The 24,672-nt window shown below is 41.2% G+C and overlaps 2 protein-coding genes and 1 long non-coding RNA gene across 8 annotated transcripts in view; 2 read left to right on the top strand and 1 right to left on the bottom strand.

Annotated features, from left to right (window-relative positions):
* The first annotated feature begins 29 nt into the window (after positions 1–29).
* Positions 30–7,021, top strand: LOC106956879 (calpain-9-like). Its single transcript, XM_015047978.1, has 12 exons — positions 30–245; positions 614–762; positions 1,385–1,587; positions 2,055–2,100; positions 2,849–2,923; positions 3,618–3,678; positions 3,761–3,825; positions 4,341–4,409; positions 4,554–4,632; positions 4,913–5,029; positions 5,372–5,430; positions 6,783–7,021. The coding sequence occupies exons 1-12, from the start codon at positions 86–88 to the stop codon at positions 6,807–6,809; spliced, it is 1,110 nt and encodes a 369-aa protein (XP_014903464.1). The 5' UTR covers positions 30–85; the 3' UTR covers positions 6,810–7,021.
* Positions 7,022–8,153: 1,132 nt separating this feature from the next.
* LOC106956878 (alpha-actinin-4-like) overlaps positions 8,154–24,672 on the bottom strand; it is a 62,310-nt gene continuing 45,791 nt past the window's right edge. Inside the window, exons 5-23 of one of the 6 annotated variants that reach the window (XM_015047971.1) lie at positions 24,037–24,124; positions 23,655–23,733; positions 23,488–23,569; positions 20,444–20,529; positions 19,195–19,287; positions 18,979–19,104; positions 18,553–18,657; positions 17,944–18,091; positions 16,811–16,961; positions 16,619–16,727; positions 15,528–15,668; positions 15,067–15,249; positions 14,381–14,515; positions 14,128–14,307; positions 13,139–13,285; positions 12,122–12,202; positions 11,020–11,085; positions 9,797–9,955; positions 8,154–9,213 (exon numbers count right to left, since the gene is read on the bottom strand). In XM_015047971.1, coding sequence (XP_014903457.1) covers positions 9,055–9,213; positions 9,797–9,955; positions 11,020–11,085; positions 12,122–12,202; positions 13,139–13,285; positions 14,128–14,307; positions 14,381–14,515; positions 15,067–15,249; positions 15,528–15,668; positions 16,619–16,727; positions 16,811–16,961; positions 17,944–18,091; positions 18,553–18,657; positions 18,979–19,104; positions 19,195–19,287; positions 20,444–20,529; positions 23,488–23,569; positions 23,655–23,733; positions 24,037–24,124 — 2,318 coding nt within the window. In that variant the 3' untranslated portion in view covers positions 8,154–9,054. Of the gene's footprint in view, positions 9,214–9,796; positions 9,956–11,019; positions 11,086–12,121; positions 12,203–13,138; positions 13,286–14,127; positions 14,308–14,380; positions 14,516–15,066; positions 15,250–15,527; positions 15,669–16,618; positions 16,728–16,810; positions 16,962–17,943; positions 18,092–18,552; positions 18,658–18,978; positions 19,105–19,194; positions 19,288–20,443; positions 20,530–22,174; positions 22,261–23,487; positions 23,570–23,654; positions 23,734–24,036; positions 24,125–24,672 lie in introns of all 6 variants that reach the window. The other 5 variants (XM_015047972.1, XM_015047976.1, XM_015047975.1 and 2 more) reach the window with 5 other exon arrangements.
* Positions 9,962–10,325, top strand: LOC106956881 (uncharacterized). Its single transcript, XR_001426847.1, has 2 exons — positions 9,962–10,249; positions 10,289–10,325. It is a non-coding gene; the product is annotated as an uncharacterized LOC106956881 (long non-coding RNA).

Here is a 24,672-nt window from a genome sequence, read left to right as displayed (position 1 = left end):
GACTAATAGATGGAATGGATCTTTGGTCTGGTTGGAGGCATCGGTGAATGGACTTCTTGCTCTGACTGTTTGTGCCGCTGTCAGGATGTCGGTGTCTGACTTCCACCTGAACTTTGACACGATGGAGGTGTGTCACCTGACGGAGGCGCAGAGCGCGCCCGGCTCTGACGTGTCGCCGTGGAAATGCGTCATGCATCATGGAGCCTGGATACCGAACATCACAGCTGGAGGACCTCCTGAAAACAGTGAGACAGTTTAACATTTACAGTCATTTATGATCCAGTATGAGAAAAACCTCAGAGCAGTTTGACGACTTTACGTGAACAAATCAGTTTACAGTAAAGTGGAAGGAAAATTATACATGTTATTTAAATGTTTATGTTATTAAGAAAAGTAAATTGGGTTGAGTTGGGGGGCGTGGCCAGCATGAGCTGATTTGGATTTAAAGAAACAGAATCATAAAAAAACTCATACAGAAGAGCTAATAGGAAAACTACTTTGATCCTCAGGAATATAAACTCTGTTTGCCTGTTGACTTCAGATCATGGCTGTGTGTGTGTGTGTGTGTGTGTGTGTGTGTGTGTGTGTGTGTGTGTGTGTGTGTGTGTTCCAGACTTCTTCTGGCAGAATCCCCAGTTCCTTTTGGTTCTGTCGGAGGTGGACAGAAACAGCCAAAAAGGCTGTTCCTTCATTGTGGCCCTCATGCAGAAATATCAGAGACGCCGAGGCATTAATCTCACTGTGGGCCTGCATATATACCAGGTACACACACACACACACACACACACACACACACACACACACACAGAGGCAGATATGGTCCCGAAGTCAGGTATCGATGCATTTAATGACCCAACTTGAGAACAGAATTCTAGGATAAGGAGTGGAGGAGGACTTACACTGCAAAACCACAAAATATTACCAAGCATTTTTCTCTAGATTCTAGTGCAAAAATACTTGTGTGTTTTGTGTTTTTGCAGTGTGCTCCAAGTATTTTGGTTTAGTTTTTTGTGCAAATATTTTAGTTAACTTAAAACTAACTTACAAGTAACTTTTTAGCAAGAAATAGGAGCCTGTGTTGAGTAAATAATTCCTTAATATTGAGAAAAAATTCCAGTTCAGGCAGATTATTTCACTCATAAAATGGAGAAGAAATGAAATAATGTGTCAGTTTTTGTTTTGTGGGTTTTACAGTGTGGAGCTGTTTTACCTTCCAGCTTCTGTTAGTGAAGGATCAGGAGATGCCGTGATGTTTACATCGTCTCTGTAGTGATCAAGTTAGCTGAAATGCTTCCTGCTAGCTGATCTGGTTTTAACGTTTATTCCGGTTCGATTTGCCAACATTCATTTAAAAACTTGTAATAAAACATGTTTGTGTCTCCAGGCTCATCCTCAGAACACCTTCCTGTCAGCAGAGGATCTGCGGAGAGGCTTCCTCTTCTGCACGAGCTACTCGACGCGGCGGGAGGTCGTCCTCCGCACCTCGCTCCCTCCGGGTCGCTACATCATCATCCCCTCGACCTCTGAACCCAACCAGCAGGGGGAGTTCCTGCTCAGGGTGCTGACGGAGCCGGGCAGCCACGCCACGTCGGTTTCTGTCGTTTACCTTTTCGTTGTAGTTTTATTTCATTTGTTTGATTAATTCAGTTAGTTTTAGTCTTTGTTCGTTGTTATTAGTTAAATAATGTTTTAGTTTAGTTTTTAGAGTGTGCTTGCTGGTTTTATTAGTTAAATATAGGTCAGTTTTTATTAGTTATCAGAATAGCTTTCATTTTTTCATACTTTGACTTTTTTTTCAAACTGTAAAAAAAGTATTGTTTTAAATGATTTTTAAAAATCATTAGAAAGAGAGAACAATTATTCATCTGTTACATTTGCCTCATAAATAATATAAAAATATTCAAAAATATGTTTTTTTTTACTCTTAACTTTAATGATTTTAAATCATTTTGATTCATTATGTCCTGAAGTGTAAAGCCAGAGAACTGAATGAGGTTTGCTTTCTTTTCCCCCTGACTGTGTGTTTTATTTGCTGTTTTGAATGTTTTTTTCAGTCCGGCTCACAAACCGACGCCGCTCGACGCTTTGTCGAGGAGAGAGGTAACGCAAAGTTTTCATTTCTCCCAAATCAGAGTTAGGATCGCGTCCTGTGGTGTAAAACAGACTCATAAGGTTTTTCAGCTTTTAAAACATTTACTAACATTTAAACTAATTATTTATAAAAGAAAATCTGTAAGAACCAGAATCTGATTCCTCTTTGGAGCCTGCAGTTCCTATGTGAGCCAGAGGTGGCGCCAAACCCTGAAGCAAACCGTCAAATCAGGGTTTTTGTTTTTTGTAGTTTGGTACGAAAAGCTTGTTAAAAATAATCGCAGGCCAAAAGAATATTTAATTTTTTAGAACTAAAATTACAAAAAATATATAATTGATTTGTATATCTTCTCAAAAATAAACAAAGGAAATATTTTAATTAAACAAAGAAATTAGGCAGGGCTTATGAATAATTTTGAATCCAAACCTTAAAAATCAATTAAAATTTTGTCTCTTTATAATAAAGGCATTAAGTTTTGGAGTAAAAAAATACAAATTCACATTGGACATTTTCAGCAATAAGACAAGAAAATGGATCACTGTTTAAATGTTTAATAAATTAGCTAAGAGCAGATTTAGTTGCACTAAAGTCTTCCTTTGAGTAAAAGTTTCTGATATAAATGTCCCGTTTTATTTCCCTGAGTGGAGACAGGAAAACGTCCCGCTTCCTTCCTGCTGCGGATGTTTGAGCCGATTTATTTATTCTGTGCCGTTTGGACAGAAGTGGCTGATTGAAGGTTTGTGATTTTCCCTGCAGCACTCGTTTCCTCACCAGGCCGCGCTGCCGACGGACGCAGCCATCAGAAAGCTTTTCCACAGACACAGCAACAAGGTGAGGCCCGACGTTCACCACAGGTTCTGGTTCTGGGTGGGAACTGGGAAACCGCAGACTGGAAGGAGGCTGGAGAAGTTCTGATGCTTTAAAATGATTCAGGTTCAATCAGTTGTTTTCAAGGCCTGGAAAGTGTTTAATATTCAAACAGAACAGCTCTGTAATAAAATGTAACGTTTGATTAAAAGGCCAGATGAGGACAGTCAGTTTTAATAAAATATTATAATAATAATGATGAAACTGTTTTTTAAAATCAAAGCAGACTAAACTTTTCTTGTTTTATGTCAGTCATAATTGCCACAATTATTTATTTTTGCTAAATGCCAGAAAATTTAGCTAGAAGGAACGGTCTAGTCAAAGTCTGAAAACAATTCCTCTATAGTTTTTAATGACAGTGAAACAGCCTGTTGTTAAAAACAGGTTGTTTCACTTTCCCAACCTTAATAAAAAAGGTTCATACTGGTAAAATCCTGGAAAATGCTTGAATTTCCTGTAGGTGTTTTCAAGGTTGGGAAAGTTTTTGATTTCTGCATGAAGTCCTTGAAAGTTCTTGATGTTCAAACTGCACAGTCTGGAAATAAAGTTCAATCTAATGTTTGATTAAAAGCTTAAATTTGGAAAATATTTACATTTGAAACCAGACCTCCTTGAAAATCTTTAAAAGTTTTGAATTGTTCCTTGTGTTCTTCTCCAGGAGGGTTTGTGTAAACCTGTGCGGCTGCAGCGGCTGCTGACTGAGGCGCTGCAGGGCGGAGGTTCGTTTCTCTCCATGTTTCCTCTCAAACCGCCACATTTCACCAGCTCTCTGGCTAAAATGGCCGCCTGTGGTGTGTTCAGTGTTGGCAGGAAGTGAGCGGTACCTTTCTCTGGAGCACTGCAAGAGCCTGGTAGTCCTGATGGACGTATCCTCACAGAACCCACCGGGACGCTTCGGCTCAAACGGACCCACACCGGTTCCTACATAAACAAAATGTTTGTTAAAGAGAAAATATAAAAACAGGAAGCTGCTAAACTGCTTCCTCTGCAGTTCCACTTTGAGCCAGAGGTGGTGCCAAATCCCAGTATGTTAAAATCGGTCATCAGGAAACTGTGATGCTAACAGTCTTTTTCTAATTTGGTACAAAAAGCTTGTTAAAAATACTCACAGGCCAAAAAATTACATTATTTTTGAAAACTAAAATTAAAAAAATATATTCTGGATTTATATATCAAAAAAGCAGGCAATATTTTAATTAAACTTTAATTAAACATATTAACGGCTATTAGTAACATATGAATAATTTTCAACCCAAAACAGTCGGGATGTTTCAGTTGAATACTTTTAGCTTTTAGTTTTTACAGCGCGCGGACTCTGCGCTGCGTTCGAGGACAGTCGGGATGTTCCGGTTGCTTGCCTTGACCTCGCTGTTTTCTGCAGAGCCAAGGCAAAGCGAAGCTGAACTGGTCTGACTTCCAGCTGCTGTGGGACAAAATCAGGAAGTGGACGGTAACCATAGCAACACCGGCATCTCTTACACCACCGGATGTCCCACGGCTGCAGATATTTTCATTCCTTCACAGGAAAACATGAGATGTTCTGGTTTTTCACTCGCTCTCTGCTCCTTTTCTTTGTTGTTGTTTTTGTTTTTAGGATATCTTCCTGGTTTACGACACGAATAAAACTCATCACCTGGAGTACAAAGAGGTCGAACCGGCCCTGAAGGCAGCAGGTAGACAGCTTAAACAAATATTTTAAAAAATATTTTATAAAAAAAAAAAGCTCCATACTGCAGCTTTAAGTTTTTAATCTAAAGTTTCAGCTTCGTTGTGTTTCTTGGTTTGTTTTTTGACAAAATCTTCCTCATTGTGATTTTCCCTCTGGCATTGTGGCATTTTGATAAAAATGAGATTAATCAGCTCTAGAGTTTTAGTTCGGAGTAACGAAGTCTCCTGTCGCCGCTCAGTAAACCAGAAGCCGCTGGTTTTTGCTGACCGCTGCGTCTGCTGCAGGCATCATGGTGAATGGTCTGGTGATGCAGCTGGTGGGACTGAGATACACGGAGAGCGACCTGACCATCAGCTACCCCGGCTTCCTGTTCCTGCTCATGAAGATGGAGAGCATGATCCGTAAGAGCGGCCAGGAAACGCAGACTGCTTTCTTCTTCTTCTGCTGACAAATTTCATGATGCAACCTGGAGCTAAAAGGAACATACTGGGATGGAAAACTCTGTTTCATTCCTTTAGTGTCTAGTGTCACTAATTCGCATCATACCTACATGTACTCAAATATGGGTGCAATGATCAAATTCATAATCTATAATTTAACACCTGGTCATCCAGTTCTGTATAAATCCATCAGAATTTCTGATTCATTTGTGGTTTTATTTCTAAATGAATGTTTTTAATCATGATTTTCCCCAGAAAATGAGAACATTCAAACTTCATCATTGCTTCCTTCTTCTTCTTCAGACAAATTTCAAGTTCATGACGTAATGGGACTTGGAACCATAACAATCAGCTACACACAGGTAAGAACAGGAACTAATTAAAGCTTAAAATAACATAAAAGGTTTAACAGTTTTAGTAAAAACTGACGGGAAATCATCAGAAATTCCCAGGAAGAGTTACAGGGCCATTTCCAAACCATCTGAAGTTCATAATTATACAGAGAGAAAATAATTCTAAATTATTAGATTATTATAAAGTCAAAACAAAAACAATCCAGGGGCTTCATCTCAGGCTCTCCAGGAATCTGAAATGTTCAAGTTCAAGATGAGAAAACTGGAAAAAAACTGAAATAAAAAATGTTTGACAGACAATATAAAATAAAATAAATATCCTTCAGTGTCCCAGAGTGGGAAAGTTCAGGTGCAGGGCCGTATTTACAGGAACCGGGGCCCCGGGCTGGAGACAGATTAATCCACCACAGAAAACTCCTCCTAATGCAAATAACAAATTATGTAGTTTTATACATGAATTAATGCACAGCAGGTTTTATACGTCACCTGAGCATTAGCTTCTTATTTCAAATATTTATGTATTGTTTATATTCATAAAAATCCCCAAAATGTAATTAATTTGATGTCGAACTATGAGTTTTATATAAGATAGAATGCAAAATCTTGCAAAAAAAATGTTTTAAATTCATAAAGATTTTTAAGGTATTCATAGAAAAGAAATCTTTTCTGCCCAACAAATATTAACGCCCTGGGCTACTGCCTGCAGGAGCATATATATGTATATATATATATATATATATATATATTAGAATAAGAGACTTTACTGTAAGGACAAATTTACAGCATGAGGAGAATAGTGACTCGGTTATTTAAAAAATAGCAACATTAAAAAATATGCAGGTAATTTAGAGGAAACGGGTACAAAATGTGCAGAAATACACTGCAAAAACAACATTTTTGAAATAAGACTAAACTAAGTTATTACTGACTTTTCAGCAAGATATAGGAGCTTGTTTTAAGACTGTAAATCCTTAATATTGATAACATTACTAGTTCTATTACTATCACTTACTGGAACATTTATTTTCTAAATTAAATACCAGTGTAACAAGGATTTTTCATCAACATTAAGGATTTAACTCCTGTATTTTGCTTAAAAAGTTGCTTGAAAGTTTTGTCTTAATTCAAGTGAACTGAGACGTTTAAGCTAGAAACTAAAATACTTAGTAAGATTTTGTGTTTTTTCAGTGTAAATGAAAATGCTGACAGACACTACAGTATTTTATTTTATAGACTTTAGATTTAAATGCCTTAATGATGTTAAAGTCTGAAAACCTTCCAATGTGCTCCAGCATGTTTTGAGTGATCTGACTTCCTGTTTGATGCGTCTCAACCGTTTCCTGCTCTCTGATTGGTTCCAGTGGCTCTACATGACCTTGTACAGCTGAGGCGGACCCGCTGCGCCCGGATCCACTTTGTTTCGCTTCCTTTTCGTTTTTATTCTCCCACATGTGAACCTTTTATCACCATGATCAGAGCCTGCTTATTTGGGTCTCTTGAGGAAATTTAAAATTTCATTTACCCGTTTAATCTTCTTCTAAACATTGAATGTTGAGTCTGGTGAAAATATTTCCTCAATAAATTCAGCTTTTACTGATTATTTTATTGTCTGTTTATTCCTCTGAAATTTATTTTACAACTGGATTTAAACATGAAGGAAAGTTTTACAATTTAAAAATATAAATACAAAATATTTTAACAGTCATTTACTCTAAAAAATACTTCATTCTACAGAGAAACTAAATTCATTCAGGTTTGCAGATGCCAACAGCAGTGAATAGGAAAAGTCTCCTGTAGCAGTCTGTATTGCAGCGTTTCAGATTAAGCCTCTGGCTGAAGATGCTCTATTATACGACAGTTTGTTGATGTTTTATTTTTGTTCCTAATGTTCATTTTATGATTAATCCTGATTTGCACCATCTCCAGAGGTTCGAGTCGTCCCAAAAAATTTTTTTAACTGAAATCAAATATACCATGAACTAAAATAAAGCATGAAATATATATATATATATATATATATACATATATATATATACACACACACACCAGTTTTCCTTGTTAAAATGGCATCCATTTTGCTCTTTTGAAAAAAAAAAAAAAACTTAAATATTTAATCTATTCTTAGAAATGGAAACGGGATCAACGCGAGTCTTAATTTGAAAACACTTCCTGTGTTCAATTAAAATCAGATTTGGGTGCAACATGGTGGACTTTAGAGTGCAAGTAGATTCAGTTCTGGTTACCATGACGACAGAAGGAAACCGGAAAGCCTGGATTAGTTAGATTTTAATTTGAGACTCTGTTTTGTCCCAATTTATTCTTGAATTGTGTTGGCTGGCCGTAAAAAATTGATCCAGCGACCGCAGATGGCTCCTGAACCCTACTTTGAACACCATTTGTTTTAGACTGTTGGGCCGCCAGTCCAAACAAACAGAAGTATTTATATTCTTCTTCTTCAATGATAGAAAAACTCAGAAGTTGATTTGTTTGGTTGTTTGATGAACATTACATGTTTATTCCAGCAGGTGGCAGTGTGAACAAGATAAACCAACCAAAACAATGCAAGGATTAAAAGTGTTAAAGGGTGATTTTTATCAGAACATTTTACCAACATGTTTTAAATGAACCTATAAAATCCAGATGCGACGTTTTGATTTTATTTCTCCATCCAGAGGAAAATAATTCCAGAGTTAAAACATTTAATCCCAGATTAAAGGAAGAGACGAGCCAAGGCGTTTTGTAAGGAAACCTTTTATGTGTGCTTTGTGAAAGTCATGTATCATTAGACAGAAGGCGTTGCAGTTTCCAGTACAGCAGATAAGGTTCGATATTAAAGAGTACAAAAAAAGGAAAAAAATCATTTCTTTTTTCAACTTAACAGAAAAAAGAGGGAGGAAAACTTATTTCCCCCCCGTTTGATCCGCCCCTCCGGCCGCCTCCCCCTCCTCCCTCGTTAGTGGCGGATGTTACTCCAATTACCCGAGCGAGAACTCGGTCAGAACATGATTGCATAGTTTCTGGTTTTTCTTAATTTGGTTGCGGTTTGACATGATGGGAGCGTTTAAATAAGTACACCCCTCCTCTGGGAAGGGAGGAGCGGGACGGAGGACGTCTTCTAGAAATCCAGGAAACTTCAGAGATAAATTTGAGTATTTGTTCAGATTCGCCAAGCCACTGGGGAACCCCCCGATCCCGCCGCCTGGAAATAAACAACCGGCTCCGGGGTGGGAGGAAGTACCCCCCCCCCCCCAGCATATATCTCTCTAGGATCTAATACACAGACCTTGCCAGCTGCTGTAGGAGACCCTGACCTTTGACCCCCTCCCCCAGACCCCTCCCACCTGGCAAGAAGAAAAATTAAAATAAACAAAATTAGCATAAGTATCAGATTAGCTTGTGTGATCCCCCCCCAGTCCAGAATGCTGCCCCCCCGCCCCAGTTTTACCCACAAAACAAAAACCAAACGGGGTGAACTCAGGAAGTGCTGCCCCTGGATGTGCCCGTTCTAAACTTTCAGGACCTCCGGTTGAATCAACAAGCCGCGGGTCGGACAAATATTCTGGGAATCAAACGGGCACATCCGGGGCCAGCCGACAGAACCCCTGGACCCCCCGGGCCGCGCCGCCTCCTCCTCTACAGGTCGCTCTCTCCGTACAGGGCCGTGGAGAACGACATGTAGTCCAGGGCGCCGGGGACGCCGTCGGGCCCCGCGTACGGCGCCATGCGAGCGATGCAGTACTCGGCCTGGTCCGGCGGCAGCTCCCTCCGCAGCTCGTCAGCCGTGATGAAGTTCTGATGGGAGAAAGACGAGAGCAGAGAGACTGAAGCGACTCACGATGAACGGAGAGAAACAGAGAGCTGGAAATATCTAAACAACAACGGAGGGGGGAGGGCCGACACGCCGGAGCGTCTGAAAGAAAAACACCTGCAGCATCGACGAATGAGCACGCTCCGATGCATAAAACCATCCTGTGGACTGAATCTGTACAAACAGCATTTTGTTTGTGAAAAAACAAATTTTAAAATCTTCAGTTACTAGGTTAGTTGATTAAATCCATCATTGGATTCCAAAGGAAGTTAAAAAACAAAAATTGCAATAAAAAAAAGATTTAAAAGCTGAATGAGTTGAAGGCAGCCTGATGCCATCTGACCCGTCTAAACTTTGGAGTCTCAAAAAGTGTAACGTTTAGCTTCAGACTTCAGGTTTTCAATTAAAAAAAATCTATTTTAAAATACCAAAAGTGAGGCGTTAGTGTCCTGAATGAGCTGCCAAACATTTATAGAATTATAAGACAGGACCAGGATGTGACAACAGGCCAGTTGTCCAGGGGTCAGTTCGTTTGGCGCCGGCGATCCGGACCCGTCCTCCACTCACCTTGTCTCCAGCCAGGATCTTGAAGGAGGCGATGACCTGGTCGGCCGTGTCCGTGTCGGTCGTTTCCCTGGACATGAAGTCGATGAAGGCCTGGAAGGTCACGAAGCCGGAGCTGTTGGGATCTACGATGCCCATGATGCGGTTGAACTCCCCGTCGCCCTGGCAACCGAGAGAGCAGCACAGGTTAACCGGGGCGAGGCGGCGGCGGCTCGGGTCGGACACAGAGGTTAATGACGGCGGGAAAACATCCAGAGAACTGGGTGTTTTATTTCCCAGCATGCATGAGGACGGCGCCGTCTGATCGAAGGTTAACGTACGACGGAGACAGAAGACAAACGTCTGGGGCGATTCATGCCGAGACGACTGGACAAATGGACGAGGAGAGAAAACAAAGACGTGACGTTTACAGAAGTTCAGGCGTCTGCAGGTGAAGAGGAGGAAACTCTGAACTCAGTCCTGATGGATTCAATCAGTCCTGATGGATTCAATCAGTCCTGATGGATTCAATCAGTCCTGACCCGGAGTTCTAACAAAAAAAACACACGCTCCGGCTGAAAATAACGATCATTTAAGCAACCGATTAATTGATTACTCTGACGATTAATCGATTACTCTGACGATTAATCGATTACAAAGTTCTGCAGATTTTTCACTTTAATATAATATCAGAAATCCACTAAAACATTTAATTTTATTTATAATAATTTATTATTTATAATTAAATAAGGAAAACTTTTCATTGCCTAGAATGCAACAACATTCCTTTAGTGAACGCTAAAAAACTAAATGTGAAAAGCTCAGTTCTTTCTGCTTGGCTTCATACAGCGTAGGGCTGATTTGGTGATTAGTTTTGGATGAACTGATCAATAATTGATAGCAAAAAGTGATCAACAGGATCCTTTTCTTTTCTTTTTTTATTTTACAAAATTTGGAGCCAAACTTGCCACTATCTGGGAGTTCTGAGAAACAATTAGACAAAAATGTTTCTTTTTAATCTTGAATGCAAATGTATTTATTTTTATACAGTTTGGGCCTAATTACTGCTCTGAGTATGTTGTTCTTTCTACAAATAGCCTTCTAACAAAAATTGTGTTCTCCAGTTAACGATTAATCGATGACTAAATTAGTTGATTAATCGTTTTAAGACGATCCTTCACTGCTTCGTCCAGGTGAGTTTTCGCCCTGCAGACGCCCTGAGGAACACCAGGAGGCAGCAGCAGTACCAGACTGTTTCCTGTAGAAATGAGCAGAGCCCGGAAATCATCCGACACCATCTGACCCGATCGCTTCTGCAGCCGCCGCAGCACAGCAAAGGTCGAAGGTCACGGAGACGAGGAAAGGACGGACAGAGATATAGAGAGGTGGAAGATGTGAAGATAAAAACCACAGACAGTTAACAGCTGCAGCGTAAAACAGACAGAGACAGACAGAGCTACAGAGACCCCTGGTGGACAGACAGGAACATCACAGCTGCCCGATCGCCACGACGACGACCCAAAGACACCCGGATCGGCCGGGACCGGCGTGGCTGATCGCTGACCCGACTTCACCTCCAACTTAAATCTACAAACTGACTGTTTAAAATAAATAACTGAGGAAAAATGTGTCTTAAATTTCTCTAAAATACGGAAGTCTTTTACTGCCAGAGATTGGAAGTAAATTCAGGAGCAACATGTCGTTACGAGAAACTTTCCAGTTTCAACAAGATTTAAAAACAAAAACCTGATTTCTCTCAATAAAACCAGAATATCTTCTCTTAAATAAGATGTAAAAATGAAATCTCTTGACATTTTTAGACGTCGGGAGCAAACAGAATATATAAAACTCGTATTGTATCAAGTTTTTTTTTACAATGTTTCAACATTTTAACATCGTCAAACTAATTTTGACAAGACTCTTGCATTTTAAGAAACTCGCCTTAAACAACTTTCTCGTTTGTATTAAAACGAAACTTTCTTGTCATGAAGAGATTCGACTCCTGAATTTATTTTCAGGCTCCAGCAGTTAAACGTTTCTGCACTAAAGGGATTAAAATCCGTCTTTATTCTGCATTTATTACAGTTTTTAGAGAAACAGCAAAGTAAAGCTCAGCCCTGACAGCTGATTTCAGGGTTGGAGGCGAGTCAGCGATGGCCGCCGGGCTCCCGCTCGGCGCCCGCTCGGCGCCCGCTCGGACCCGGCACGGACCCAGGCGCCCGCTCGGACCCGGCACGGACCCAGGCGCCCGCTCCGGACCCAGGCGCCCGCTCCGGACCCAGGCGCCCGCTCCGGACCCAGGCGCCCGCTCCGGACCCAGGCGCCCGCTCCGGACCCGGCTGCTCCTACCTGCTTGTCGTTCTCCACATCGTAGCCCAGGCTGATCAGACAGGCCTTGAACTCCTCCGCCTTCAGGGCTCCACTGTGATCCTGCGGTCGGCCAGGCAGCCGTAAGAGCAACGCATCATGAGGATGAAGGGATGGATGGATGATGGATGGACGGATGATGGATGGACGGATGATGGATGGACGGATGATGGATGGACGATGGAGGGACAGACAGACGGACATTGAAGGATGTTTAGACGACGTCAAAAACAAAAACACAGCAGACACGATGAATCTGATGACGGAGTGGCTGAAACACGGCGGAGTGATGAACGCTGTGACCTTCTCATCCTTATGATGCTTCCAGTTTAACAAAACCACAGAGAGGGACACCATGACACCACTGGCCTAGTTAAAGCAACTGAAAACAAACACTCTGCTGTCAAAATACGACTGGAAAATGGAGAGAAATACGAGTCATTCTAGAAAAATCTAAAGGAATATTATTTCCTGTTCTTTTTTTATTAAAACTTCTGCTGTTAATCAAAGAGAAGCCGGCCCACAGCCTCACAGAGCCACCACCGTGCTTCATCAGTAGGTCTGAGGGGCTTGAATTTGATTTAATGTGAGTTACAACATCATTTACTGGGACCAATAAAGTATTTTTTAAACTACAATATTCATCCTTGGTTTCAGTTGATCCGAATTCCGATTTATCGCAGAAATCCGATTTTATTTTCTGTGGTCATCTAATGAAATCCGACAGAATCAGACTTCTGTGTAAATCAGACGGTTTGCAACTCTAAAGCAATGAGCAGAAGAAGAACGACGACATCCCACAGCGACGCTCCGTTTATGGAAATCAAAATGGCCGCCGGAGTTTAAAGCGACTAAAAACAACCCGGCTGCTCGCCGCCGTCTGATCAACATCTCAGAGAAAAACACCAGTAAATGTTTAAATCTGTAAAATCTAAAGCTTCCTGTAACAAACTGTCCTGGATCAAGAGGAGAAGGGCGGCGCAGCGAGTGACCCCTGACCTTGTCGAAGTGGTTGAAGGAGGCGCGGTACTCGAACAGCTGCTCCTGGCTGATGCCCTTGGCGTCGCGTGTCAGGATCTGGTTCTCCACCTCGTTGATGGTTCTGGCGATGGTGGTGAGCAGCTGCTCCCAGCCGACACGGAGGTGCTGCAGCAGGAAACACACCGTTATCCAAACCGTTTTCTTATCCGTGCCGTGTGTCGTATCAAAGAAGCATAAGACTCCATTTCAAAATGCTGGAATATTTCTTCTTTTAACAGACGTATCAGGTATTACAGGTCTACACAGACGCAGGTCTGGAAAAAAATAAGAGGCCTCCTAAAATGATCAGTTTCTCTGATTTTACTCTTCATAGGTTTATGTTTGAGTGAAATAAACATTGTTGTTTAATTCTACAAACTGACAGCATGTCTCTGAAATTCCAAGCAAAGATTTAGTATTTAATCAGAAAATGACAGAAAAAGATGCAAAGAAAACAAGTTCATATTCATTTAACTCTGGAAGAGTTCAGGTGTCAGTGTTTGGTGGAATAACCTGGAGGTTTTCAATGGGTCAGTGCAGCGGCCTCTTCCGTCACATTATTTATCAACTAAATCTAAAAATATCAAAAATATATTGAATTTAAATAAAGATATAAAATATATTTATTTAAAAGATACTTGTATAAAATACAATGACTTAAATTATAATATTGCAGATACTTGGTGATCAAATCTGTGTCAACTGCAGGTATTTGAAATGTCCAGCAGGGGTCAGTGTTCAGCGACGCCTCATTAAAGCTTCACTGCTGAACAGCAACAGGATCTGATCGTCATCCATTTTCTGCAGAAAAACTGACTATTTGCTTGGTTTTATTTCATCTTTTAGTATTTCTGACTTGATTTTGATAAAACGTTTGGAAACCCAGTGTTGGATGAACCTTGTTGCAGTTAATCTGACGCCAACCGAAGTGTCTAAAAGCCCGTCATCCGCTCTGAGTGATACTTTACCTCCATGGTGTAGGACGTGTACTGGTTGTCAAAGATCAGCGCCTCCTGGATCTGCTGGTGGTGTCCCTCCAGCTTGTTGATTTCCGGCATGTAGGACAAGATGGTCTTCTGGTAATCCTTCAGGTTGGTCAGCTGGTCCTCCAGGGTGCCGTTCATCTCGATGGATATCCTGCCGATTTCCTGTAGACACAAAGGGAGCGGTTACGATCCGAACCGGCCGCCGGGAACATTCGCCAGCTCAGTGGTCCGTTACCTCCATCTTGGCCTGGATGTAGGCGCCGACCGAGTTGGCCTGGGCGGCGAAGGTGGCTCTCAGCGAGTCGTTGGAGTTTTGTTTGTTCAGCTCGTCCTGCAGGGCGCAGTCACGCTGCGGCACCATGGCCATGGCCTGCAGGATGCACAACGGGAGGCACGAAACATGTTACTCTACGATCTGAAACAATGACGAGGTCCAAGGGTTTCACATTTCACAGGTCAGAAAAAAGTTTAAATTTAAAACAGTTACATGAAGTTGGAAGTAGGTTAGCTATGCTAGCTTGATTATGAAAACCTTAACATGCAGATGTGCTGCAGAATTCAGTGCAAACAACATGAAAACAACCTATGGATACGAGTGAATGCAGAGTAATGGCGACTGCAGCGTCGCTAGCTGTAGCGGCTAACAGGCGATGTCCAGGAATCCTCTGCTAAACACGTCAACAGAGCAAAAAGAAACATCCAACACCATCTGATTATCCCTCTAAGGAAACTTCTCCTCACTGGTAATTAGTTTTAAAGTGATGAAATAATAAACTGGAAATAAAACCCAAAAAAGATGCGGGGGATGATCTAGAGAGATAAAAATCTAAACATAATAAAACTAAACAACATGATAAAACCTGAGGAAGATCAAATCTGTCATAGAAGCAGCAGCAGCGTGACAGCATGAGGCCAGCCCACCTTCTCCCACTTGCTGTCGATGCTCTGGGGCGTGATGGTGGTGTAGGGGTTGGCGCCGCTCAGCTTGATGCCGTTGCTCTGGGCGATCTTCTGCACCTCGGCCTGGATGGCCTGGATGGCCTCGCGCTCCTTGTTGGCCTCCGGCAGCGTGGACTTGAACTGCTCATGGGCCGAGATCAGACCCTGACAGGACAAACCAGAACCACATGTAGCTCCTCGTCGCTCACTCATGTCTGCATGTCAATTATGTCTAATGTAACATTTGTTTCTCGTTCCACCGGGTTTGTAGCCGTGTTTCAAATACAAATGCGTGTAAAAGTTTTTTTTTAAATGACGCTATTTTTGCCACTTGTTTTTTATTAGATTAATAGAAAGAAAACAATAAGAAACTAAATGGGGACTCTGGGTTAGCCGTTAGCCTGTTAGCGGATAAACAGTGCTGTTGCGTTGCTAGCAGCTACCTGGATCTCCTCGATGTTGTGAACGATGAACATGTCCTGCAGGTCCTCCATGGCGCCCTCCATCCAGTTGTTGAACGGCGCCGCCCTCTTGGCGTACTCCAGGTAGAGCTCATCTATCGACTCCAGCTGCTTCTCCGTTCGCTGGAGGCCAAAAAACAAGATGGCCGTCAGAACGGATCAGTGACGACAAAACTTAAAGCTTCTTGGACTATTTATCAGGAATCAGAACCATCAAAGCTGCTGCTTTAAGGTAAAGATGAAGAACATGGAGGCAGTCTACAACAGTCCCACAGCATGATGCTACCGCTACCGTGACTGGTACAATGTTGGGTTGAAAAGCTTTGCTGCAGTTATGCTCATTAATAATGGATGAAAACTTTAAATGCATGAATTAGAAAACAAAAAATCCCTAGGGCTAAAATGATTAATCAGATTAGCCATGATTAATCTGATTAATCACAGATTAAATTGATTAATCATTAACTAAAATAGTTTGAAAAAAGACATTTTGTTAAATCAGCATATTTAGAGCAATAATAAAGTTAAAACTGTACAAACAAATTTACATTTAAGATAGAAAAACCCATCTTAAATGTTTTTCTGTGAATATTTTCTACCCAGAACCCATCAGGTCGCAGTTTTAGCTTCACCTGGTTCAAAGTTTTAAAAATCCCACATTAAGCATTTTCTAATCTCCAATTATTAATCAGTTAATCCAATAATAATAATAATCACCCGATCAGCCATAATCTGTTAAATCCAGTAGAACGGTTTGATGGTTTCACATGCCAGGATTTTTTTTAGCCTTTGCTAAAACTGATCAAGCATTCACCCAAGGACTGCTGTTATTTAATTGATTATATATATTTAATTAATTTGTTCATTTGCAAGTTTTAAAGCATTTCTAATATAAAAAAATTAAGTGGTTAAATGAAAAATTGTGCCAATTTATAAAATCCGATTAACTGATCATCAAAATAATTGCTACTTGCAGCTCAAAGCTAAAGGCTTCCGACCAAAGCTGTTTGCAGACAGGCAGCACTTTTCCCATCATGCAACGCTGCAAACCTCGCAGCTGGTTTGAGTTTTACCTCCAGTGACTCTTTGCGGCTGTGGGTGAGCGAACCCAGGATGTCCCACTGTTCACAGATCTTCTGGCAGCGAGTGTTGACGCTGGCGGCGTCGTAATAGTCCAGTTCACTGTTGGACGCATTGAGGCAGTGAGTTACAGCGCCCCCCGGAGGTTAGCATGGCGTGTGTCGAAGCTCTCCACTTTTCCTTACTTGAGCTCCTGAGCGATGGCGGCGATCTGCTCCACTCGGTCCTGGTGGGCCGCCAGGTCGCTCTCGAAGGCCTCGTGTTTCCGTAGCAATGCTTTCACCTCCGACAGAGTGGAGGTCTCGTAGTCTTTCTGGGTCAACATGGCCTCCTTCCCTGCAGATGGATTTAAGAGTCATTCATCCACCTAACCACAGATTCAAACCTGACGATCTCACTTTGACAGCAACACTGGGGCTAAACGATTAATCACCATTAATTTGATTCATCGTGATTAATTGAAGTAATGGTGATTAATCGATTATTAAAATAATAGTAAGTGACTAAACATTAACTGGAGTATACAGACTTTAAAATGCATTTTTACTGAAACGACGCCACACTCTATTTCCAGCTGCAGCTCGTTTTGCCACCAGCTGTTCCTCCTTATAAGCTGAAAACTAGTTTAATTTAAACTGAACAAAAATACATACATTATGCATTTAAAGTGAAAAACCACTTAAAATGATTTTATACAGTAGAAATACATTAAAATATGCAAACTAAACAATTCCTTTATAAGAAAATGAACATATAGCCTAAAATGCAATCACAGCATTTCTTTAGAGAACATTTATACATTTTGCACACAAGAGAAAAATCTTTGCAAATATGTTTTACTGTGAACATTTTATCTTCAGTCTTTAGCTTAACCTGGTTCAAATTCAGTAAAAAATCTATTTAGTACCTTTTCATTAAATTATTAATCAGTTAATTAAAAACGCTACACTGTATTAATGAGATTTTCACATGATGATGTTAGAAGATTTTTCTAGCTGCAGATTCATTTTTGCTAGAAATGACCAAGAGTTCACAAAAGAAATGCTGTTGCTGCATTTATGGTAGAATATTTACTCATTAAAAAATAATTGGTTTATTTTCTTCTTAATGCATTTATAGGATTGTATAAAAAGATTTAAGTGGTTAAATGAAAATTCCACATAAATCAACTTTTTCCCCCAATTAATTGTCAAAATAACAGTTCAACATTCTAAGTAGCCAATAGTAATTAAAGAGAATAATGAGTTATTAAAATAACGATGGTTGCAGTCCTCAGCCACACATTTAAACGGAGCAGAAACCTAAAACCTCGTCGTACCGTCAGTCCAGGATTCGTGGATGGCGGCTTTCTGGTGGAACTTCTCAGCCAGATGCTCCAGTCTCTCCAGACGCCTGATCTCGCTCAGGATCCACTCCTCGTATCCCTTCTCCGCTCCCTCCAGGGTGTGCCACGCCGTGTTTATGTCCTACAACAAAGCAGCACAGCTACCAACAGGTTAGCAGCGACATCTGGGCCAAAGCTTTCGTTTAAATTAGAGGTTCTGCATGAATTTGGAATAAGAATGATTCCAGAATGATTTTGGAAATCAGAGGAAACTCCTCCCACAGTTTTAAAAACCTCTGCTGCATCGTTAGCACGTTTGGTCAAGTTAGGCCAACATGTGAACCATTTGACTGGCTGATGGAAACTGTAAACTAAAGCAGCAGCATGTTTTCTTGCATAGCTGAATAAATATTTACTTCTGTGGGAAACTATCCCTTTAAGCTAGCATTAGCATTTTAGCCACGACCAACACCTGAAAACTTTTTTTCCCAGTCTCCCTCTGATTGTCCTGTGTTTATAGTGAGTAAAGACCAACTAGTTCCACAGATAAAATAGTTTGACCCTTGACCCCATCGCGATAATTTAACATGAAGGTTTACGTACGGACACCATGCGTCCTTCTGACGGCATGAAGGCAGGTCTGTTGCTCAGTCTCAGTTTCGTCTGCAGAGTGTTGAAGCTGATCTCCAGCTGACACTTTTCCTGGACCTGAAACAAGATCAGATTGTTCAGCAGAGATCGGAACGTTCAGCAGAGATCGGAACGTTCAGCAGAGATCGGAACGTTCAGCAGAGATCGGAACGTTCAGCAGAGATCGGATCGTTAAGCAGAGATCGGATCGTTAAGCAGAGATCGGATCGTTCAGCAGAGATCAGAACGTTAAGCAGAGATCAGATCGTTCAGTACAGATCGGATCGTTCAGTAGAGATCGGATCGGTAAATAGAGATCAGAACGTTAAGCAGAGATCAGATCGTTCAGTAGAGGCAGGTCAGGCTTTCTACGAGGTGCGGGTAAAAACGCTGCTGGACCTTGGGTGGTTTGTGAACGGTGCGGTAATCTCTGAAGTCCTCCTGTTTGGCCTGCAGGTCTTTCACGGTTTTCTCCTGGGTTCGGTTCTCCAGCCAAGGGATCGTCCGACGAATCCACTCTAGCAGCTGGATAGAAACAGGAAGAAAAGCCCAGAAAACGTAAAGAAAACATGTGTAAATATATGTAACGTTTAATGAATCGTGCGTGGAACTCACGTCGCTGGCGAGCTTCTCGTAATCCTCCATCATCTGTTCATTCTCCTGGTTGACAGCCAGCACTTTGCAGATGCGATTAGCGGCTGTCTCAGCCTGTCAGGAAACAAACAGTGACTAAACTCCAATTTAAACTCACTTCCAGCAGACATTACAATCACTAAGCTCAACTGTTTGGATTAGTTTTAATAACTACACTGTCTCCTTCCATTTTGGTGAGAAAATATTCCACACGCAGGCAGTTAATGTCTTAAAAAGTGACAAATGAAACTGTCTAAAATAAGGAGCTACTGAGGCATGCGATCGCTTCTGATGATTAGTTCAAAGTGCCACAAAAACCAAAGATCAGTGTAGAAACTCCATGCGTGGGAATCAAATCCATCCATCTAGTTACAGATTTATGGAACGCTGAAGTCCACATCAGAGCGTCTGCTAGGATTTAACACTATCACTGGAATAAAAGACAACATATTCAAAATGATCAGAACCTGCACGGCATCATCCAAAGGCTAAAATACGTTTCAAACATTCTGCTTTACGATGAATATTCATCTTTGTTTGGAAAGCGTTAACAGCAGGGAAGAAACCGAGTCGTCAGCTGGGTTTTCAGAAACAAACTGTTTGAAAACAGAACGAAAACCCAGCCGACGTCAAAAAGCAGAAACAGAAAAACCGGACAGGTTGGTAACAGAGTTCCCATCAATTCATTTACAAATCCACCTTAAATATTTAAAACCAGGCCTGAAACCATCAACTATTATTTACTGCTCTCAGCAAATGGACCTTAAGAGTCTGTGTACTCTAGTTAATGATTAATCGATTACCAAATTAATTGGTTTAAAAAAGTTAATCACAACTAATCATTCAGCCTTAAAGCCCTTGATGCCAAGTTTAGATAAAATAAAAGCTGGTTTGGTGCAGCGATATCAGCTTTCTGAGTTTGTAAAACAATTATTTGAATAAAACATTATTTGAATAATCACGATTAATCGTTGCAGCTATGAAACGGCTGCTGTATTTAGCCAAGTTTAATAAAATCAGCAAAGTCAACTTTTCAGCCTTTTGATGCTTAAATTAGTTGACGATTATTTCAAAAATTGATTAATCAATTCAGCCCTATGAGCCCCTGGAGTCATGCTCTGATGAACAGAAGCTGGTCCCGTCTGTTTGAAACGTGTCGACTGATGGGGAACTCTGCGGGTTTGCAGGATTTTCTCGGTGTTAGTGTGACTTCGAAGCGTGAGGAGCTCACCTTCTGTGCGCCAGAGAAGGCGTGATAGAAGCAGGAGACATAGGTCATAATGGCCTTCTCATCCGGCCTCACAGTGCCCACGATGTCTAAAGGCATCCCAGCAGAACAGAAACAGAGGTAAAACAGAAAGAGTGAAGCCAAAGCAGAAAACACCCAGAACTCAACGCTTCCTGGGGCCCAGCAGGGGGCCCACAGCTTCAGCTTCCTCCTAAAACTCAGATCACCTTGAGGGAAGAGGCACCAGAGAGGTTTGAGAGGCCGGGACACGAAGACGGCAACGAGCCTGAATGAGTCTGCAGATTAGAAACAGACCCGCTACCGGCAGTCTGCCGCCAGAATCTCAGAATTCACAGACTGAATTTACTTTTTGGAAATCCAGAAACGCTGCAGCAAATCCAAGAAGTGAGCTGCTGACTCTAAAAATATGTTACAACAGCAACTTGGCTCAAAACTGGTGAACTAAGGGTCGAGAGAAACTTCAGTTTTTCTTCTCAAACAAAAGGAGGAAGGGTCACAGTGAAGGTCGACTGACGCCTCAACAAGAGTGTTAAAAACAAAAACAGAAAAAAAACTGCAAGGAAGATTTAGAGCTGCAGCCAACGACCATTTTAGTGTCGTTTTTCTGATTAATCACATCTAAAAAATGTCACATTGTGCAGATTTTTCATTTAGCCACTTATACTTTACAGTGTTAAAAATAATTGGATTCCTTTTTAATTGGAAAATGTTTGATCATTTGTAACACAGATTGCATCTGGAACTAAAAACAGCCGGAATAATTAAATGAGCTCTTTCTGCCGTGTAGGGCTGAGCTGACTGTTATTTTTTCAATAAACTGATTAATAATCTGATCACATCATTTGTTTAGTCGGAGTATTTTACAGATTTTGAACCAGGTGAAACCAAAACTGCCAGAGTTTTGGGTTGAACAGATTTACAGAAACAATCCAAACAAACCGTGTTAAAATAATAAAAAAAACCTTCAGGCTCAAATTAAATTCAAAAATTAACTCTAAAGATATTCTGGCTTTTAGCAAATGGAAATAATTTGGTATCCGAGTTTGAACAGTGAGAAAAAAATGACTTTTTATGAGGAGTATGTAAATATCTGGTCTCAACTGTAAACAATGTTTTTCAAATTTAGGCTTTTAATAAAATGTTAGACTGCACTTTATTACAAAACTGTGCAGTTTGAAGATCAAGCACTTTACAAACTTAAACATCAAAATGAAAGAGCTTAAGTATCTTTATAAACTCTTTTTTCACACACAGGTTTAATTAGCAAAATTTATTGCAAATACTTGACCAAACCAGCTGTTCTGATCGAGAAAAATCTCATAAAATCCTGGATGGACTGCTGAATAAAGTTAGGATGTTCAGAAAAGAGGCAGCTGATATTCCCAGCTTGGCCACTAGATGTCAGCGTCTGCTTCAAAGTGACCCTTTGACCTTCCTGATGCTTCCTGTCACCGATTTGTTTACTTGGCACTTTGAACTGTTATAATTCAGGTCAGTTTTCTGAGCTGAAGCTGAAAAACTTTTTAAAAAAGGAGAAAATCCAACTTTTAACCATGAAGTTTAAGTTTTAAGCAGCAGGTTTTTTTCTGCAGACTCATTTCAGACCCGACTCGTCTGTGTCCCAACATGTACAACGTCTGCTGAGCGGGTGAGGCCATGCTGGACAGGAAGTGGGTGTTAGTAGGAGGAGGTCAGAGGTCAGGTCAGTGGTACCTTCTGTGCTCCAGAGAAGGCATGGTAGAAACTGGACACATAAGTCATTATGGCTTTCTCGTCTGGACGAGCGGTGTTCACGATGTCTACAGGGGGAGACGAGGTTACGACCGGCACACGGATCATAAAACATGCAATTAACCACAAACAACTCGGATAAAACACAGATTAGTCCTGGAGACGTCTCATCTGGAAAAAATAAACAGATCAGGCAGAGTCACGGCTTCAGGCTGCAGCTCCGTCTCACCGCTGCTGCTCAGGTTCAACACTGATGGGAAGGAGCAGAGCAGGAGGAGCCGACTACCAAAAAACATTTTATCAGGAAAAACACCCAAAAACTGAAGGGTTGGAGCTTTTAATACCACACATTTTTACTGGCAGGAATAACAAATGTTTTTATTCATTTACAGTTTAAAACGAACGACCGAGTATCCGGGTCAAGCTAAGAAAATAAGATCAAATTATGAGAATTAAATAATTACGAGTCAGAATTACAAGAATAAAGTCGAGATAGAAAAAGTTGCAGTTTCATGATTTTATTCTGATATTGTTGCTACTTTAGATTTGTCACAACTTTCCTCGCTTGTTCTTCCGACTTTCCCACAATTAGAGTGGTGCAGTTACGACTTTCTCCTTGTAAAGGAGTTCAAGTTTTCTTTGGTCAGAAAACTGAACGTGTCACATGTTGACAAACAAATTCTGAATGAAAAGTAGTTGGAAGGAAACAAATCTTACATTTCCTCCACCTTTGCTGGTTTAACGTCGCGTTCGTTTAAGAATCAGACGGCTGAATAAAAAGGGAACTTTGAAGATTAACAGAAATAAAGTTTGTGCCTCTAAATCCTGACGAGCTAAAAGAGAAACAAACTTGCGTCTCGATCTGGGATTCGCTGGGAATACTTGCCGTCATGCATAAAGTGAACGTTTGTGCAGGAATGCATGGTTTAACATTTTTAATCTCTATATTCTGCTAAGATTTGCACAACAGTTAGAGCTCTAATCTACTTCTTGTCTGCTGGATGCATCCATCCAGAAAGGAAACGGCCTGACCCGGATCCCGGCTTATTGACGTAAACTAAAACTCGATGCGGACTCTTCCTGCTCCCCTCACCACCGTCTGTAAAAGAATGATATTTTTTGCAGCGTCGGCCTAAAATAGCTCCAGTAAAATCTGGGCTTACTGGTGAAGGCCTGCAGTCACATGCAGCGCAGCAGTAAAAGTCACTTTCTGCAAACTCAAACAGTTAATGATTAAAGAAACTTTCTCAGAATTAATCTGCTAACTTTTTCCCATCCAGTTTTGAGCCTCGTACCTTCAGCGTCCAACATTTTGGGGATGTCCAGGTGCTTCTCCGCCACCTCGAAGGCATTGTTCAGGTTGGTGACGGGGTCGTCCTGACAGAGAGAACAGTGACGTCAGTATTTCAGTTCACATGGAGGGAAATGAATTCTGGGAAATGTTTCCGTTTGGGTGACGAACCTTTCTGAGGCTGTCGTAGTCGATGAGGTCGGGTCTGTGTCTGTGGATCAGAGCGTTGAAGGCGAGGCCGTCCTTCCAGCTGGCAGGAAAAATTTAACCTGTTTACTGTATGCAAACATTTACAGGTTTCTCCTAAAGAATGCTCCTGTTTCTCCAGCAGGTGGCGCTCTTTGAACTGAATTACAGGAAGACGTCTGGAGAGAATCTAATTAGATTACTGCAGAATGTGCGCCTTGATTAAGCTTATCGTTTCATTTAATTAAAAAACCGCCAAACTAATTACAAAGATTACGAAACCAGAAGCTCAGGAAATAAAGCTTTATTCCTGCAAGTTATCTGATTTATTTTAGAAAACGGCCTGCAGTTTCGAGGCGCTCGCTACCTGATGTGGAAGTTTTGCACGTTGACGTTCTTGTAAGGAGCCGTCTTCCTCTGGCACCACAGGAGGAGACCCTCCTTAGCAGAGGTCTCTGCAGGGAGGAAGAGGAACAGTCTTCATCAGCAGCGTCCATATATGGGCACTCCATTTGTTACAACTTCAGGTGAAGGTTAACACTTACACACCAAACATGAAAAAATATGACTCAGTGTAATACAGATGGAAAAATGGTAGAAGCTATTCTACAGAAAAACATTCCTTATTTTTTATTATTCACATCCAAGGAGAAATTAATCAGGCTGTCAGAGAAAAATAGAAAAGTTATAAGCCTTGTAAGCTGAGCTAAAACAGCTCAGAAGGAAAATGGGACGAGGCTACATGCTAATGCTAACGCAGGATTGAAGTAAAATGGGGCGGAGCCAGAGCTCAGAAGAGGGCGGAGCTTAAATAATATAAACAAAGAGGCGGGGCTTACAGCAGATATCAAAACAGAAGAGAAACGGGGCATAAAAAAGGCAGGATTTAAAGAGTTGTACACAAAAGAAAGGGGCAGGACGTAAAATATAATAAAATACAGAGGGGCTAAAACACAAAGGCAAAAAATGGGCGGAGCTAAGAGCTCAAATAGAGGGGAAGTGG

This window comes from Poecilia latipinna, unplaced genomic scaffold (assembly GCF_001443285.1).
Source record: "Poecilia latipinna isolate Pla-1442-1.1 unplaced genomic scaffold, P_latipinna-1.0 Scaffold852, whole genome shotgun sequence".
NCBI classification, from domain to species: Eukaryota; Metazoa; Chordata; class Actinopteri; order Cyprinodontiformes; family Poeciliidae; genus Poecilia; species Poecilia latipinna.
The sequence above is the reverse complement of the archived record's forward strand: the minus strand, read 5'-3'. Positions and strand labels throughout refer to the sequence as shown.